Here is a 20,140-nt window from a genome sequence, read left to right as displayed (position 1 = left end):
TATTCATTGCTGTAAACAAAATGCTTCTAGAATGACTCAGAAATACGTCGAGTCATTTAAGAGATGCAGAGTGCTTGGGAGCATTTTCTTATAGCGGCGGTAATTTGTACAGCACTTGCAGTTTACAAACAGTTAATCAAAACATATTGGCGCATGGCGCAAATGAAATTAAAATAATTAGGGAGCAGAGAGAGGGCAATACCGAGAAAGGGCAGACTTAATGGAATATTGCTGATAATTGCAATTTTCTTTCACACAGCACTTAGCACTTTTGCATGCAGTATGGAGGTTCCTGCAATATGACTTTATCAACGTCATTGTGTCCTAATTTTTTTTAAAACGCAACGAATAAAATTAAATTAAAAAAACAACGTGTAGTGGCCTAAAGTTCTCCTTTAGGTCCCAACGCTGCACATTCCAGGGTTGCTGGAAATGGAGGCACCTTCATCTTGATCCCACCTCATGCCGCTTTGTTCACTTACCATGCACTTCCTTTCTTTAATTCACTCTTGTAGGTTTTTTCATTCTTGCTTTCTCTGTGTCACATTTTTGCTCACTTTCTCTTCGTTCATCGTAAGAACTTTCAGCCTTCGTGCTAAAACAAACACTCAATGACCCATGAGTAGCATGAAAGGCCAATTTATTAGGACATGGTTGCATATCTTCAACAATTAACATTAACCGGCACAATCACCTGACGTCATGCATCCACTCACCTCTCGCACCAACTTTCAATCCACAAAAGTCATATCTCGTTCCAGCCTTCCCAGACAAGGTACTGCCCCTGGCTTTTCCTCCTGCGGTCCCCTCTCCCCCCCTCCCCAAGGGTGTGGAAGAACCCGCATGTGACCCTTCACCCCTCCCCCAAAACTTCCGCCTGCTAGCCCTGCAACCTGTCCTAACTTTGGCAAAAGAAACGCTGTAGTAGCGAAACAAGTCCTCTGCTCCCTGAACATTTCAAAATGTAGGGTGCGTTGGCGGACAAACTTTTTTAACTCCTCAGAAGAAACCCTAACCGGTGATGCACAGATTCCAGAAGAAACAGATCACACCTCTCCGGACCCTTATATGCTAATTAAGTGACCCGCCCCTTTCCCCGCTAACCACCTATCCCCTTCCATGTCCTGTTTGGTGCACAAATTACCCCAGGGAAAGACTAGTCTGCGACTTTCTTTTCCCCGAGGGCCGTCATTCTCTCTCTTGCAATGAGTCAAAGTCTGATGCTGAAAAATGAAGCGCTGAACCCCAAACATGAGTGCCGGTGCCCACCACCTGTGCATTAAATATGAGTTTGAGCACTTGGAGTCTCATTTCCACAAAGAACGTTTCCTGCCAGACCCTTTCCATGGGCGAGAGCAAGCAGTAATGACCAACCGGCAACCAAAACCGTGTTTCTGTATGTATTAATTAAGAGAGCCCACATAGACTTTCTCCACCTGCTTAATCGTGCTGGTTCTTGCTTCCTCTGTCTCTTCAAAAACCCAGTGTTGACTCTAGCTGACTAGTAACTACCTCTGGTAGCTTATTTTATTTACTATTGATCACCCTACTGTACTAAATCTGCACCCCTTGTCTTCTTTCAGCCCTCTGTCATTGGGTGCCTCAAGAGGACATGAAACACCTTGTGAGTGGTGGCTCATTAGACTGGTGAGGTCACTCCTGGAATCTATGCCACATCTCATGGTCACACGTTCAAATCCCAGCCAGGTCCTCTCAAGCTTTCATCCATATAATGCTGCTAAAATGTGTACGATTGAGTAGGTTAACAAACATCTGCTTTTCAGCTCTAAGATGCCCCATGTATGAAAGGGCCCTTTATACTTACAATTGTTATGTAGATCAGCGTGAATATTCATCATTTCTTCCCACTGATGAGCCCAGACTGATGTCTGCTAACATCAGTCTGGGCTCCCATCGTAATATACTTAAGGCAACCAATAATTAGTTATGATTTGTCTTACTATTAACAACTTTGTTGCACTCTGACCCCACTCCCACATAAAGCATATTTGTTAATTCATTTTTGTAATTTCATTGAGCAAAAATAACGAATGTAGACATCAAATACTTTGTTCGAATGCACCATTCGGCAGGGATCTTTATACAGGTGCAAGGCATCACTGGGGAAGATATGATTTTGTCCCGAATGTCTGTACTCGTTTGAAATTTTAATGACATTTCAAAGTTGTGGCTAATTGAATTGTAGTGTAAATTTCATAATGTGTTTAATGTGAATATGACTCGGTATAACGCGAGTCATCACTACGTGTGCCATAACAACGCGGTCGTTACAACGACCGCGTTGTTACTACGCAAAGCCATTACTAAGCAAGTCATTACATTGACTTGCAGTAGATGGCGTTCTGACATTAGAAATTTCCAATTTACTATTCCAACTCCAGCCTACGTTACAGTAGGGAAGGTGTTGAAATAGTAAACTATACTATTTCTAATGTTAGCACGCCATCTACTGCAAGTTGATGTAATGACTTTTGTAGTAATGGCAGTGCATGGTAACAACTCGGTCATTGTAACAACCGCGTTGTAAGGGCATCGGGATGTAATGTCTGCGTTGTAGTGGCTGTTTCCCGTATAATCTGCACATACTGTCTGAAATTTACTGCAGCATATATTGTCTAGTGGTTGTTTTATATAAACTGTGCTGCTCCGTGCAAATACGGAGATCTGATCTCATTCACCTTGTGTGCAGTTTTGCTCTCAATTAGGTGTTGCTTTTTATTGTAATTTTTTTGATGTAATTGCTCTTTGTGGGAAGTTCTTTAGGGTCTACAGCAGTTTGAGAGCTGTTGTTGTCTTTTTTTTAATGAAGGTAACGCTGTCCGAAATTCAAGCCATTAACTGTGCAAAAATGTAATTAAAGAAAAAAACCTCATCATCATTAGAGAACAAAAGCAACTTAAAGTGCAATTTATCACCAACATACCTGGAGACGAAAACAGTATCTAAAAGTCCGACCAGTTCTCTGTGGACTAGGGAACACAAAAGAAACTGAGATATCTTTAGAACATGTACTGTCTGTTGCCTCTGTAATCTTAAGGACTGAAAAATTGGGCCGCAATTTTTAGGTCTCGCCTGGTGAACGCAGGGCGAAAGCGCTGTCGCCAGCGAGATCTATTGTTGCTGACTTGCCTCGGAAGTGCGACAGGAGATGGGCACACGAAGGGCGATTGGCGATTGGAGCCTGTGTACGCGCACGTACAGCCACATGGTGTGCACATCTCCTGTCACCCTTCCGTCCACGCAAGCCAGCTGCATGCAGTAACTGCGCCAACAAACACACACGCACCAGCCGCCCCCAGCCAGTGCACGCGTACTCGATCACTCAACAACAAACACATGCACCAGCCCCCACGGTACAACTGAGCACCACTCACCGGGCTCTTTTGTGGCTGCTACAGGCTCCGTCTCAGGACTCCCCTGGTCTCATCTCCTCCGCCTCGCATGACCTGGCACACGAGGGGCTTCCCTCACTCATGGGAGTCCTGCACTTGCATCGGTGGCATCGGCGGCCCCAGGCGCCACTTCTGACCTAGGGCTTCTCCTTACTTTTGCCGCCACCACGGGGCTCTCCCTCAGGCATGGGAGCCCGCGTCACCACTTCTCCTCTCGGCCAGCCACTACGTGGGCTTCTCGCGGAAGGCGGAAGTCCCGCCCCACAACAGGCATGACGCTGCCTGACTTCCGGTTTTCGCGCCGAATCGGGTCGGCGGCGGTGATACCTTCACTCCGGGCATAATGAGGGGTAGGCTTCACGAAAAATATAAAGCGCTTGTCTTATCAGAACCCTTCCCTCATGTGAACTCATCCCTTTTCTGGGACATATGCCAGCTCCGGCTCTCCCAGTACCTGGATCTGTCCTTGGACTTTGCTGGGGGAGCCGGGGGTCACCTCGGGCACGTTAAGGCAGTTCACCGTGAACCTCTCAGTGAGCTTTTCTCAGATTGGGCAGAATATGATTTCAGCTCCCTTGAAGTGAAGTGGCGGACTCGGCTAAGCGCGCTCCTTTGCTAGCAAGCTACAGGCGCTGTGATGGATTCCGGGAGCAGATTTCCCTCCTTTCGAACTTGCACAAATGCCCACTATCAAAAAACCCTGCGCAATACTGGTCGTTACCTGTACAGTCGTGCACTGCTTCATGCCCTGCATTTTGTCTGTTCGGCGCCCGTGGCATCTCTATCACTGTGCCCTGGTGCACGGGCTCCCACACGACAATTACATGCGGCCCGATACGCCGTGTGCCCTGCGCCGTCCCCATGCAATGCACTGTGCCTGCTCTGTGCCCCATTTCTGCCTGATCCATGCGCTGCTCTATGAGCCCCACTTGCTGCCCTCCCCGAAACACTAGCAGTTGCTCTGCTGGTGCCTCGTGCGCCTTTAGTGCCCCGAACTGCCCGTGCCTCTGGCGCCCTCTATGCGCCTTGGGGCTGCAGCAGGCACGACTGGCCTGGGCTCTAGGGGGCACAGGCAGATGGTGACTTTTCACTGCTCATTGCAGGTGATGTGGTTACTAGGGCGCCGGGTGGGGTTCACTGTGTTATGCAGATCTCTGCTCAACACTTCTTACACAGATGTAGGGGGTCGTAAGCTCAGCGCTATACAGATGCTTAAAGCGGGCGTGCATGTGTTGTATGAGTGTACAGGCACCAGAGTTCGTGAACTGCTTGAAGATGCACTAGTGCCAGTGCATAATGTGGTCCTGTAGGCGCTTAGCGTCCTCCACCTGTACATCTTCAAATTATTTTATACTTGCAAGACAGATGTGCTTTACACGCCGTGCTTATCTGCCATTTTACTCTCTCCCCATAGTGAGTTTTATGTGACTCGTGTTCTGTATCAGCTATCCACGCATACGCTGACAGACCTCTTATGAGCGGGTTATTTCTATAGTGTCTGAATTTCCACGGCCACTTCAAGGCGCTGAAATGGAAGGCACCTTGTGGATGAGGTGATTGTAGACATGTACCCCCGGGTATGTGTTTACCGACGAGAACGCTGTTTATTGGTGATCTCGATGGGTGTTTGTAGACTGCGTGCGAAGTACAGAGGACACACGTGGTTTTCAAAGTAGAAGAGATTATCGTTGGCCAGTGACACACAACCTGAACACGGTGTGTTTACAATTACATTGCAGCGCCTCCCCCTGTTTACAGGCGCTATGGCCATTTAATTGTGGCCCGTAGGTATGGAAACGGATTAAGGGTCACATTACCTCTACGCATGTTTGCGGGCCATGAAAAGCGCACTGGTGACATTTGCGTGTTCTTTGTTAATTAAATGGCATGAAACGAGTCATCATTACCTACAATTACAATTTCCGAAATAAGGACAATTTTGTGCGACTACGATACATGCCTGCACACATGATATAGATATATATATACATATCCTACTCTTTGATATTTATGTAGGGAGCTGGTTTAGTTGTCGCTTAAATACCAGTTTAATATTTATATTTTCTTATTGCAATTTCTTCACAATCCATGCACAACGGAATATAATTAAAATAATTGTTCTAAAATAAGAATTCACACAGGACTGGGAAGGTCCCAACAAGGAGCATTCCCAATAGAGCCGATTTTATGCCTCACCTTATCCAGACATGCGCGCCCGACAGTGTATTCTTTTTTTTACAGGACCTGCGACGGGGAACACGCCTCCAGTTCTTAGGAAATGCTATTTTTTTTATTATAAATCTCATTTAACTAATGTTGTACCAATACCCACCTCCCCCGACCCCGTCTCATCTGTAAATATGATTTTCCATTTTATTCTCCGCTATGGGGATTTTGGCACGTTCCTTTGCAAGTTGTCGTCTGTAATCCACACCGTGGGTTAAAAGCAGAATTTGTGAACATCTCTTACTGTTATTTTTTGTACTTTTAAACCGTAATCGTAGCAACAGTTATACGAAGGATATTTTCTGAACAGAAGTTCTTGGTGTGTTAGTATGCATTTCTGAGTGGTAGTACGTGTGCACTAGTGCCTAAATGTAAGAGTTAATATGTAGATTGTAAAGTTTTATATCGCTTTAGTTTGTGTGTGCTTTATATATGTTTTGTGGGTGGGCTGGGTGCTTGTATAATTTGCATATGTGTGTGTTTTTAGCGTATGTCTGCGCGGTATGCATGTTGTGTGCGTATTCACTAGATGTGAGCTTCTATTTATGTGCGTTGTCTGCTTTATTTGTGTGTGCGCATACGTTTGCTATTGTCTCGCAGCTACGCAAGTTTAAGCTATTGGCATTGTAAATGGCTATGCCTTTTTATATTTTTAAAACCAAAATTAAAGGCATAGCCATTTACAGTGCCAATAGCTCAAACTCGCGTAACTGCGAGACCTATTGCCTTGTCAATGCTTGTTTTTCTTTAGTCTTCAGTAGGCTGAAGCATATTCCGAGGGGAATCCGCCTTTTTGCTCCTACCTAATAGGTACTGAAAAAAAACTTGGAAACAGCAGGCATTACCTCTGTGTCCCTCGTCCTTGCCCCAGCCCTCTGTGAGGAATTATAACTCTTTGAACGTACAGGAAATAAAACAGAAAATGCTCACCCAAAACCCACCCATCATCAGCTGGATACGGGTTTTATAAAAGGGTGAGTATCCCCCAGCACTTCCTGTTGTGTTTCTTGTCAAAATGGGGATTGAGGATTTAGAGGCGGCAGCCGTGCAACTGCTTCCAATTTTGTCCAAAAATCTTCCCTCTTTGCTGGGCTTGTGGAGTTATTTTGCACCATTGCGGGAGCACCATGATAGTAGAGAGTGTGGAAGGGATCCATAAGACCATAAGCAGTGTGCGCCATCACTTATGCTCCATTTGTGTCTTACAAGTTTAGGATAGTTGTGGTTAGACGCGCTTTCTTTACAATATGGTCCTTCTCCACGAGGTTGGGGTGGGTCCAGTTGGTGGATTGAAGGACTAGAGTAGAATCCTTACGTTATTTCTACCATTTATTGATGGCATTTAGAACAATGTTTCAGTGCAACTATATTGGAAGCCTCTGCAGCTGGGATCGTCTTTAGAGCATGCGCGCTGGATCACTGTTCAATTGTATTCCTATACGCATGTGCAAATGTCTCTTAGTCTGTACATGCGCATCCTTTGAATTCTTGATGGGTAGCCCGTACTCAAAAGTGAACTTACTTCTCTAAGGCTATTTAGAAGGATAAGATGGAGAGAATTCAGTGTTGTATGAATTTGATGGCATTTCTTTTTGGTGATATACTGATCTTTGATGATAATGAGGAAACATTTGTTGAAAATGAAGCACTGGTCACTGTCTCCTGCCTTTATTAGCTTCTCTACATAATCTTCTTCTCCTTGTAAAAAGAACAGAGGAGCAGATGAGGAGAGTGAAATGATTAATACATTGTATTTTAGACTGAGTTTAAAAAAAAAAAAAAAAAAAAAAAAAGAGCAGATATGGCAGAGTCCTATCCGAGCATGAGTCTATGTACTCGGATTTATCTGCATTGGAGTACTTTGATGAGTCCTTTACTACTACCACAGAGCAGAAGGCAAAATGCATTTCTAAGGAGATTTTGCCCGATTTATTGGATCATTTTAGAGACAACATGGGATTTGTAGTGCAAGAGTTACAAGATCTTCTAAAGACACCCCTCAGCAGTTTCAGAAACTACAACGTATTGGGCTGCCAATTCATCAGTACATCATGGTGTTGTATACAAGTAATGGAAGGATTCAGATAAAATTATTTCTCCAGGTTTATATGGACATTTTAACCTTTAAAGACTACATATGAGAAACTGCCTGATACTAACCATGGAAATTCCGTGGTGGCGAGTGTATATATAGTAGAAGAAAATAGCCTCAAGGACATGGCAGACATAGAGTTTGATAAAGCATTGAGAAAGATGTATTCTGGGTCTCATTTGGTGTTGGGAACTGGAGTATAAGGACCCTACACTTCACAAATCCTATTGACTCCCAAAGATCTCCTTAAGTCAATTCAAGAAGGGCAAGAGTGTTCAAACCTTTTAGAAACAATGGAAAAACAGGTGGAGTTTTTTCAGATATTTCTTGTCATGCAGTGAGAGCTTCAGCACTAGCATGTGGGATATATATAGCTGCAAAACAAACGTTTTTCCTCACGGACTGGATTGCAGTTTCAGCACAAAGATTAGCAGCATTGAGAATTCCTTTTGAAGAGATCAAATTGTTTGGGACCGAACTAGAGGTTAAGCAACATAAGATTTTCAAGGAGAGTAAGCATTTTCCTTTAGGAAACAGCAACCAAACATTTCAAGCTTCTTTAAACATAAATCATCCTTTAGACAGCAATCGAGGAAACCACAAAATTCTGAAAATGTTTCAAGAATCAAAGATCACTACTGCAAAAGTTTCAAAAGAAGCAAAGACAAGATCCCACCAACAAAGAACAGTGGTCCTGACTATGTCAAGAAACTGAGGAAAGGTGATCAGGAATTTGAGGTTGGTGGGAGGATCCACCATTTCCTGCAGAATTAGGAAAAATCTACTTCAGACCAATGGGTATTGGAGATTGTGAAACAAGGATATTGCATGAAGTCTATGACTCCACCGATTGCCTTGAGGATCGTACCGTCTCACTTTCTGAAATCCAAGATAAAATAAGTAGCCTTAAATGAAGGAATTTGATCTCTTTGGCTTAATAAGGCGATCATTCCAGTTTCTGTGAAAAAGTAAGGGAACGGAGCGTACTCTATTGTGTTTCTTCTTCCAAAGGTGTATGGAGGTTATAGACTTGTCAGAGGCCTGAAATCTTTAAAAAAGGAAGGGAAGAAAATTCCATTAAAAATGGAGACATTAAAAGGGACAATATTGCAGGGGCAGAAAGCTCTATATCTTACTTCCTTTGATATGATGTTATGTTATATTAATGGAGATTTATAGAGCGCAGGTACACCATAAGGTTTCTTGGCGCTGAAGTACAGTAGAAATTGTAAGGCCAAATAGAAGTTGATATGCAAGTTAAATTAACTGGTTGGCTTGCCTAAACAGCCAACTCTTAAGTGCTTGCCTGAACTTCAGAGCCATAGATAGGCGAATTGTAGAAGGCAATGAATTCCAAACCAAAGATTTGATCGATGCTTATGTGCATGTACCAATGGTGAAATCCCATCAGAAATATCTAAGGTTTTGTGTAAAGAATGGTCATTAGCAGTTCAGGTTTCTACCCTTTGGTTTGAAATCTCACTGAGAGTATTATGAATGTGGTACCCCATTTCATAAGAAAGGGTAATCAATTTTCCATCACTTCAATGACTAAATGCTGCAGGCACCTTTTAAGGCACCTTCTATGCATCAATTAAAGCAAAACATCAAGCAGACCCTAGCTTTGCTAGAGCAGCATGGTTTTCTTCTCAACAGGGACAAGTGTCAGATGGAGCCTTTGATAGATCTGGTACTCAATACGGCAAAGTTCAGCATCAGGATTGGAAGAGCCTTTCTTCCCAAAGGAAGAGCGGATCGCTTTCAGGTTCTACTGACATTATTATTGCAGAAGGAGGAGGCAGCAGCATTGAAATGGATGGAAGTACAAGGGCATATTACAACATGTGTCTTTATGGTCCACTGGGCAAAGTTGCACCACAGGCCACAGCTATGCCATCTCCGCAAGTAAAGGAAACCTATGCCCAAAATATGGAACAGTGGATTACAGGAGATTCCATGCAGTCTGAGCTACCAGTGATTATGACCGTGAATGCTAACTCGATAGGTTGGGTAACAGTCTGAGGGAAGCAAGCATCTCAGTCAAAATCATCCTTAACCAAAGCCTTGAAATCATCAAATTGGAGAAAGCTAATTGCTGTGTTCAGTGCTGTGATCCAAATTAAAGACCATTTCTGTCAAACCAATGCATTTGTAAGGACTAACAATTCAGTGGCCTATATCAACCGCCAAGGAGGCACACACTCACACTCCGTTAATGAGTGGGCATGTTCTTCGATTAATGGGCAGAAGAATATCTTCTCTCAGTATCAGCAGTCCATGAATATATAATTTTAGTACGTGGTTTTTACACCACAATACCATCACAACGCGGTCGTTATATCGACCGCGTTGCTACCACGCTGTGCCTTTACAATGTAAGTCGTTATGACTTGCGCTAGATGGCGCGCTGGACTTAGGAATAGTATGATTTACTATTTCAACTCCAGTGTGTGCAACACTAGGGAAGGTGTTGGATTAGTAAATCATACTATTCCTTAGTCTAGAGTGCCATCTAGCGCAAGTCGTTGTAACGACTTGCGTTGTAAAGGCACTACGTGGTAACAACCCGGTCGATGTAATGACCGCGTTGTGATAGTTGTGATAGTTTCACGGTGTAAAAACCGCGTAGTAAAGGTTCTTTCCCGCAGAGGACATCAGGTGATTGGACACTATGGAAGGGGGCCATCTGAGAAGAGTAATTCCAACTTCTCAGAATCTGAGATATACACAGTTAACCTTCCATCAGATAGGCAAACCCTTCATGGACCTCTTTGCATCCAGAACAAATTCCCCGGTAGTAAAGTTTTGTCCAGGTTTGAGGAGAATGTAGCATGAGGGGTGAAAGCATTATCCCTGAAGTTGCCAAAGAGGTTGTTGTCTGATTTCCTACCATTTCCACTGATTCAAAGACTATTAATGAAGCTCAAATTCGATGACGAAATGGTGTCACCATTCTGACCAAGTAGAACGCAGCTTACAATATTCAAGCAGATGGTATTGCAACTTCCTTGGATAGACCCTCATTTTCCATCCACTTTGAGAGCCATCAGCCACCTGCTTTGGCTCAACCTCATGCTGTCAGTTTGGAAGTTGAGAGGCTACCTCTTTCAAGGCAGGGTTAAGTCCTTGTTTGATAGAGGTAACACAACCTTCTAGAAAGGCATCTACTCTAAAATACTATTGAAGGCACTGAGCTACTTTTGACTCTTGGTGTTCTCAGCATGATCATTCTCCTGTTTCTTGTTCTGTCCATACTATCATTCAGTTGTTAGCAGATGGCTATAACAACAATTTGGCATTGAAAACTTTTAAACTCCAGTGGTTTGTGATTAAATCTTTTTATGATTCTGATCTGGTAATTCTTGAAGCAAAATCTTTGGTTACGAGATTGTTCAACAGTTTCAGTTTCAAAATCTATAGGTATTGATAGTGCACCTCCTTAGAATCTGCTATTGGTGATAAAATACTTAGAATCTTTACTTTTTGAAGTCTTAAAGATTTCTAAAGGATGCAGTGGTTCTGAAAACTGGAGTTTCTTTTCATCCTAAAATTTGGATTAAATATTATTCCTCTCTGAATTAGTCTTCCTACTTTCTTTCCATTTCCTTCTGAAGAAGAACATTTTTAAGTTTATTGGATGTTGAAGTTTGCTATATGCTTTACCTTGACAGATCCAGTGCATTTGTGATGAAAGTCTCTGTATTTGGTCCTTTTGGCATTGCTTGTCAGGGTGAAAAAGCATCTAAAGGAACTTTGAGCCAGTGGCTAAAGGGTACTATTAGATTGGCCAGAGGTGTAAGAAGTTTCTTTAGAAGACATTTGTACGGTTGATACTTGGGCTGCTGTCCTCGCCATTGTAAGACATTCTACACTTCAAGATGTACATAGTCTACAAAAGAATTTCGGTGTGGGAGTGTAAAACTCTGCAATAGTGTAATTGATTGATTACGTTTACCTTATACACAAAATACAGGTGTGGGCATCAGGCCCAATTTAGTGGGACTAGAAATGAGTTCCCAGAAGGTGATGAGACAAAGCTTATTGGTAGACCTCTTTAATGAGTCAGAGCCAGACGGTGTGACTGAGGAAGAAAGCAGCATTTGCAGAAGAGTCAGACTGCCTTCTGTGCAAGAAGCTTACCTACCCTTGATTGAAAGAACTATTAAGGCACAGTTACTGCAACTGCTACCATGAGAGCCTGTTGGCTGAGGTAAAACATACTAAATGATGGGTTTGATCATTCCCTATGCCTCTCAACATTTCTGATACTGAATGACCCAGTGCTGCCTACATCGATGATCATGAGGCACACTGGAAGAGCTCAAGAATCTTCGGGGTGAACCACCGGTGTTAGCAGATGACATAAAAATATTGATTCTTCACTTACTATGGCAGAATAGATCTCTTCTGTTGACAAAATCATGTATTTTTACAACTCCATTCCCTAAACCATGTTCTTTATCTTTTCTCCTTCCCAAATAAGGTCCAAATTCTAAATGCTTCTGTGTCAACCCGGTTGGAATATTGCAATAACCATCTATCTTGACCTCCTACCATACAAAATTCATAAGTTGCTTTTGGTCCAAATATCTGCTACAAGATTGGCACTAGGCCTCCACCTCAGAACCAATATTTTCCCGGCCCTTACGTTATTGCACTGGCTGCCAGTCAAACAGCAAATATCTTTATAAAGGATGTGCTTGGTGCATAATGTAGTATTCACTCATAACCAATCTCCCTTACAGCTTCGGTTCTTGTGGTAATTTCCTAGCCGCATATTGAGGTCCATAAAAACACTTTCTTTTCGACATCCCCAAGTTTCCTCTTTAGACCATGGGTAGAAGGATTTCTCTACAACATCAGCCACTAAATGTAATTCTCTGCTGCTACACCTTTGAAAAGAACCCCCTTGTCTAAATTGAGCGAATGCTGATGACTGGGCTTTTCTATCTCCTTGTTGAGATGGTGCACCTTTAGGGGCGTGTCTTGGCCAGTATGATTGGGGGGTGAGCTTTAGATTTCCCAACAAACACGCTGCGACATCTTGTTAAAAAACATTATATGAGAAGCAGGACATGAGGGGGCTTAAGGGGCAATGTAAAGAAACAGGAGTACAGATTGTTAGGGGTACTTCAAACTAATCAACATTTTTTTAAAGCTTTCAAAACATAGAAGAGAGAGAGTGTGTGTGTGTGTTTTTGCCAGTGTGGCATGTGAGAATCCCAGGTGAAATCCAACAGACCCTTTACATAAACACCTGTACCCAACTATTTACTACAGAATATATTTTTTAGTGGGGGTGTAACACCCCAAACACTCCCCCTGGAGCTACGCCCCTGGGCACCTTATTCGGGAACGCTAATGCTTTCTCTAGTGTACCATTGGGAGGGTGTGAGTTTTGAGTTATTAGCGCCAAGATATCCTGTTTAGGGTGCATGTTGCACTATATCCCTAATATAATCTAAACCAGCAACATATCTTGTTAACCTAAACCACACCGCAGAACGCTACCAGATCAGGAACACACAAACTTTGTCCTTCAACCATAGGAATTCATCAACAATATCTGAACTCCATTTTTGTACATTGCACATTTGGACAGATTGATAATATTCTTGAAGTAGGTGCGATCACTTCTCAAACTAGAGAACTCTATCAGCTGGTCCTAGAAATAAAACACGGGCAAATTACAGATGCAGCAGTATACAATGTCCATTTAAGAAGGAATCTAAATAGAGTCCTGAAGAAGTCCGTGAGCATGAACTGCATTGGCTATGGTATTAAGTTGATTATCAAAGGAAGAAAATGAATAAAGATTTGTTAACAAAACACGTCTGACAGATATTGTATAGTGTAAAGAATATGCATTATGTTTCATGATCATTTGTGAGAATCTTGCTGAACTCTTATTCAGTACAATTGACAGGACTTGGTTAAATTAGAGGGCTGAAAAGTTAAAGATTGATTCAAAAGTGGGAGCTTTCTCCTCTATAAGTTGAAATGGGTTAAACATCTGGTTCTGAGCACCACACTTAATATTCAACAAATTGCCCCTACTGTGATGGCAAGTGCGGTCGTTTATTGCCTCAACCCCTTTTAAACTTAACTCTTACATATCTTGCACCAATCAACCAGTTCACACAAAGCACAAGCAACGATCAAAGGTCCTTGGGTAACATCAAATGTAAAAGGCATCCAAAAACTGTGAGAAAGTCAACAAATGTAAATGTAGCTCAACTGTGTACACATGAATTAAGTAACTCAAACTATTTTTTTAATGTATTAGTCATTAATAATATGTTAAGATTCTCAGTTTGCATTTAAAATTCTCTCCTTTGTATTTCTATTTTGTTTTACTTCTCTGACTAATACATTTAATTTTTCACATTTTCTTTTAGGTTATGGAGCGATTTAAGCAGAAAAACTGCCTAGGTGAATCATAACCGTTTTCTCAGCTAAAAGCACAGGGGAGCGGCAGACTGGGAAAACATCACTGTGAGCTTAATGACAGAATCGAAGATCAGTGCACCGAAGCTAGACGGCAGGATTCAGTTTAAGTTTTGAGTAGTTTTATCAACAATGGAAACTCTTTCGCAAGATTTGCTGCTAGAATGCCAAATTTGCTTCAATTATTACAGCCCTCGGCGGCGGCCCAAGTTGCTGGACTGTCAGCACACATGCTGCTCCGTCTGCCTCCAGCAGATGAGAGCCAGTCAAAAAGACCTACGGTGTCCTTGGTGCCGGGGTGTTACAAAGTTGCCTCCCGGATATTCTGTTTCTCAGCTGCCTGATGACCCTGATGTGATTGCGGTCATCGCAATCCCTCACACCTCGCAGAACACCCCAGTCTTCATCAAACTACCCAGTAATGGGTGCTACATGCTGCCAATGCCGGTCTCCAAGGATCGGGCCCTCTTACCTGGTGACATTGGATGCCGCCTCTTACCTAGCGGCCAGCAGAAATCTGTCACCGTGGTGACAGTACCAATGGAGCAGCAGCCCTTGCAGGGTGGAGCGCCACATGAGATAGTGGAGGAGGAGCCAGAGAGGCGGGGTGTGGTTAAAAGCTCAACATGGTCTGGAGTTTGCACTGTGATCCTGGTGGCATGCGTCTTGGTCTTTCTTCTCGGCATTGTCCTCCACAACATGTCATGTATTTCAAAACGCTTCACTGTGATTTCCTGCGGTTGATGGGGCTCATTATATTGAAGCATACAATGTTGGTACTAGTCAGAGGGGTGCGGAAAATAGGAGGTAGTTACAGAAAGTTGGTGGCGAGAGTCTATAGGGTGCAGCATTGACTTCTGAATGCAAGGCACTAAAAAAACGCTTGGACCTGCTTAGCCCCAACACGATTCAAAGGTGGAACATGGCGTACAGCTTCTGCAGGATGCGCCTTTGAATGCAAGTTTCCCACTCATGGTCGTATTATGGAAGAAGACTGCATGAAGAATCGCATTTATATGACATACCTTGTACTTTTGTAATGCTTTTAATGGCAGTATCAAGATGAAGTCATCTCCTAACAAGAGGATATTTTACCAGTACGTAAAGTGTGATCTTCATTAATGCAGTAGTTGATGGACATCAGCATATTCAATGTATAGGTAGCATTACTCCTGAGATTTCCAGAAATGGTGTGCTCCTTGTTTTTTATAATCAGTAGCCTTGTAGGGGCAGCAACGTTATCGAGTTATTAACGCTTTTTTACGTATTAAATTGCACATTGAGGACAATGATAAACTAGAGCATTGTGAAGTAGTTTTTAACAGTAGGCACTTACCAAGCTGCCATGTTTCACATTTGTTCTGTGTACCATGTCTCTTATGTTTTCATTATTTTACCCACAATTTGGTGCATTCTGTCTGTGCATTGAATTAATTAAAAAAGAAGTGGAAACCTGGGAAGGATATGGCCAACAAGGCCTAAAGGGTGTGGGTCTCTGATTCCTACCTTTGCCGCAAGGCCATGGGCAAAATCTTGTGCCTCGCTTTTTCTAAAACTTGTAGGAAAGGTTGTAAAAATGTACTCCTTTTGTAGGAGATGTGGCATAGTTGAGGTTGCACCAGAGAGAGGCAGCCATCTTGGTCGGGGTTCTGACTGTAACTTGTGTTGGGTGTATATGGCGTCTTAAATGTTAGCATTGTGTAGTCTTTTCGTGATACGAGGAAGACAGTTGGCTTACAGCATATCAGCAAGGCTAGTGCTTGGCTGCAATTAACTCCACGCAGTCCACAAACTGTTGCTATAGTAAGCCGGATGTCACGTTTTAAAAACCCTCACAAACCCGGAGTAGATGACAAGCCAGTAAAAGCTGGGATGAAAAGTACCGTCACTGCCATACTACAATGGGCAATTGAGAACCAGCAAGACACTTCCTAAAATATTTAGTAATGATTCGAAAACCTATTCTGCTAAATTCAGTTAAGACCTGATTTACCATTATGATATAGGCCGGCAGCAAAAATAACATGGCATTTTCGAAATAAAATGTAAAAGTTAAAATTTTTTTTTTTTTTTATCATGTTTGTATGGACACGGGATTCGTGCAAAACCATCCATGCATAATTGTGAAAAAAATGTACACAACTGGCTGCTGTTTGTCTTTCTGCCAAACTCGCGTGGCGTCAGGTGACGTAATGGTGGGTTGAGGCAATCCATATGTATTGCCAACTGAAGTGTACATTGTTAGCTGTATTTTTTTTACCCTTCTGTTATTTCCAACTGTGCGTGAAAGCTGTGTAAGAACAGGCATTTGACTTTGATCGCTTGATGCAGAGGACTTAAAACTACTTTATTTAATGTTTTCCACCACAGTCTTTTAGTCCTCAATTACTCCTTGGAAAATGTTTCTGATAATTTGTAGCGTTATTCCATTAAGAGTGGAGTAAAACCATGAAGTCAATAGTGGCTAGTCATACATAATGTCTTTTGGCAAGACACAACTGTGTTTATAGAGCGTGTTAATAGCTCTGGTATTGTACTTGCACAATTCATTTGGTCATTGCCCTGGGGTTTGCTTTCTTCTCTGAGATCCAAATTCGGCAATGCATCTAGGGGCGAGCGATGGCCGAGGCTCACGCCGGGTCCAGGTCTTTGAGGCCAAACGAGAAATTATGAGAAACTTAACATTACTGTGAAATGTGTATTCTTGAATTCACAGGAAAACAGCCATTTGCAGCCTTTACATATAAAAAAAAGGTTTTTGGAGATTGAGGGATCTATATGAATTTAACAAGAATTTAGAGGCCAAAAGTTTGAACCATCACCGGAATATTTGCCTCCCAAAAAACCTCAAATATGCGTTCTTTTTGCAGCCAGATGATTGGCTAAATTTTGCGCCAGTGGGTTGACATGATGGTTCCGTTTGTGAAGAACTGACGTCTTCATGATAAGGCTTGAGGCTAAAAATGGTTCATGCATAGACCTTCTCTGGAGTGATCTGCCTGTCATTTTAAGCGGGGTTCTTGGTTGATCAATATTACGTGCTTGTTTAGCAGGGTGTGCGCTTTTTAAAAGTGCTAGTGCCACCCTTACGTCCAACTGAAGTCCCTAGGAGAGACATCTTAGTATGGTGTTCCCCTGATAAGCAGATGCGCCTTCCATTTTTCACATCGCTTGCTAAAAAATGGAGTGAGGCAGAAACTTCCATTCAGTGTGAAACTCTGTAAGAAGTGCCTGCAGATGGCCATCAGAAGCAACAATCCTTTTGTTTTAGAAACCTGTGCATTTTTTCACCCGATGCTGTGTCTTTATTTTAATTCTGTAGAAACACGGCCCAAAAAATAAGCATCACTTTCAATGTATTTGGATGTGTTGTAAACCTGATTTTTTTTTCCTGCCACACCTCAAATCTTTTCCTGCCACACCTCAAATCTTTGTTTTACAGCTGAGAGCCCAAGCCAAAATGGAAGAAGTTGCCATACAAAAATGGCCTGCAATTTTGGCAATTTACTCAGGTACTCAGAACATATTGATTCCAATTGTGTTTGGTTATATTAGGCATGCAACTAATGTACTACTTATGGACATAAATTTATGTATGCATTGTAGTTTCTTAAATGATATAAACAGGGTGCAGCGGGTGCTGTGCACCAGAGCTCAGAGCCCTGAGGGGCTCCTTGAACCCTGATAATTGCAACATTTTACTTCCCCCAACAGCAGTCTGAGGGGCCATTTTCCAGGCTTGCACCAGGGCCCATTGCATCCTTGCTATGATACAGACTTTAAACAGCTTAATTTTCCCAAATCATTTAACATTTTATTGTTGCAGAGTTTGCATGTTCATTAGCTTCCTGTGGTATTGCCTGTTGAGAGCTTTGCTTGCTGGCGTGGTTGGAATAAACAGTAGTGGTGAAGGTTAATGTGTGTTTACAGCTAGACTAAAGGGAGGCAGCTTGAGCTAGGTGACTTTGTTGTGACATTAAGGGTGTCATTTTTTCCAGTCTGGAAAAAATTGGCTTAGTTCTGTATTCAGGTTCAGGAGAATGACTGCTACATGCCAAAAGTCATTGCAGTATTGATGCTGTAAACAGTGGGTTGCTGTATCCATTGTAGTTGGCCTAAAAGCTGGGCGGAGAAATCCGGTGCGCCCCAGAGCAGTCCAGAACATACAGTAGAGCCTTGCTGGAGTTCTAGAAGTCAACGCATGAGAGTTCAACAATGGCGTCTTGTACGCCTGGGTCAATTTCAACGCACCTCCAAGCAGGTTCAAGTAGTGAGATTTAAACCCTTTGCACTGTTTTAACCCCTTTGGATCAGGTGTAGTAGTATTGAGTAAACAGACCAGACCAGACCAGAAAATAGGCCTATAGTATGTGCCATTGATGTTTAGGGAGAATGCCCCGTTCACTTACTGGTAATCTTCACTCCTCCGAGTCGTAGTCTTCCTCGCCACAGTATAGTTTCCCATCACTCCCTTCTCTGTTATGAATGGCTTCATGCGGTGGTTTGCTTTGTTTACAGGTGGAGCTCTGGGTGCAATTCCTTTTTATAGTGTATGGAGGTAGAGGAAGTCGTCCATATCGGAGGGATGGGGAACTAGTGTGCTAACCTTTTATTGAAAGTTTCTGGAATATGGCACGTTAGTCCGCATGTGTTTACAATGCATGCCATTATAACGCGGTTGTTACAACCACCACGTTGTTACATTGCATACCTTTACACTGCAAGTTGGAACAAAAACTTGCTGTAGGGGGCGCTGGATGTTGGATTAGTATAATTTACTATTCCAACTCCAATCTGTGCAACAGTAGGGAAGGTGTTGTATTTTAAATCCAACACATTCTGCCCCCTAACGCATGTCGTTGTTCCGACTTGCCTTTTAATGGCATGCGTTGTCTCGCATGAGTGGTAAACGATGTTTACCAACTTTCTGTAGGGAGATGAAGCTCATTGTGTAATTACTGTGGCGCGGAAGACGGACGAGGAGGTAATGTGCCCTTAAGTGAAGTCTTGCTGATTACCAGCGTCTGCTTCTGCAAAATGTCATCTAAGTTAACTTAGTTGCAATCATTTGTGCTACCAGCCATCTGGGGCAACAAAGAGGTATTGTAGGTGGGATGCCTCTGTGTTCTGGGGTGCTTAAAATTCCTACGCTCAAATGCACTTATTATTAGAATTCGGGAAAAATGAAAAAGTGTCTAATGTTTTACTTTCGAAAACCAATCCAAAGGGACGCCATTTTGATTTTTTTTATGTTGATTCGTACAAAAATGTGTAGCTCAAGAATGCCTTTAAGCTGAAGAATGCCTGATATAATGCACTTGCCATATGTTCATGATCCAGCGCTCTAAGTGAAAATTGAGAAAAATATCACTTTGGTTTCGTTCTCAGAAGTGGGATCACCTGGTACTATTGTAATGCAAATTAATGCAAATTTGGCTCTGAAGACTGCCACTCCTGCAGGCGCGGCTGTCAAACTCGAGAAAAAAAGCATTGAAACATGTCAAAGTGTGATTCTGATTTTTATGTCAGTTATAAAATGTTTTATATAAGCCTTGGAAGTATGCCTTTGTGACCGAACTCATTGACAATTTAACGGGTCGAGTTTCTTTCGTTTTATTCTCAACTTAAAATGTCCTAACTGACAGCCTTGGAATGTAAAGTCACATCACCGGATCTCTGTGCAAAGCAACCATTGCAGTGTCATCACAAAGAGCCCTCCCACGAGAAGTCCAACCTCATCTGTGCTGCGTCACTTCGAACACCATGGTTTACCCGCACGACTCCAGCATGAGGCTTTGACTTGAAAGTAGAACTCTTTGTAATTGGAGTAGTGATCCCACGTGATCTACGGTTTGAGGGCGAGAGTTGACGGTAAAGAAGGGGTACAGGTCTGAATTGTCATTCAGCCGTCATCAACATAAATAAACTCAGGGCTTAACTTGCTTAAAAAAAATAGTGCAGG

The 20,140-nt window shown here is 42.6% G+C and overlaps 1 protein-coding gene across 4 annotated transcripts in view; it reads left to right on the top strand.

Annotated features, from left to right (window-relative positions):
• The window catches only part of RNF152 (ring finger protein 152), a 203,540-nt gene extending 183,804 nt beyond the window's left edge, over positions 1 to 19,736 (top strand). For all 4 annotated transcript variants that reach the window (XM_085606881.1, XM_085606879.1, XM_085606880.1 and 1 more), the window contains one exon: positions 14,130 to 19,736. In XM_085606881.1, the coding sequence (XP_085463007.1) occupies positions 14,311 to 14,922 (612 nt within the window). In that variant the 5' untranslated portion in view covers positions 14,130 to 14,310 and the 3' untranslated portion in view covers positions 14,923 to 19,736. The remainder of the gene's footprint in view (positions 1 to 14,129) is intronic.
• The last annotated feature ends 404 nt before the right edge of the window (positions 19,737 to 20,140 follow it).

Source organism: Triturus cristatus, chromosome 5_2 (genome assembly GCF_964204655.1).
Source record: "Triturus cristatus chromosome 5_2, aTriCri1.1, whole genome shotgun sequence".
In the NCBI taxonomy this organism is placed as follows: domain Eukaryota; kingdom Metazoa; phylum Chordata; class Amphibia; order Caudata; family Salamandridae; genus Triturus; species Triturus cristatus.
Note: the sequence above shows the minus strand (reverse complement) of the source record. Positions and strands in the feature narration are given on the sequence as shown.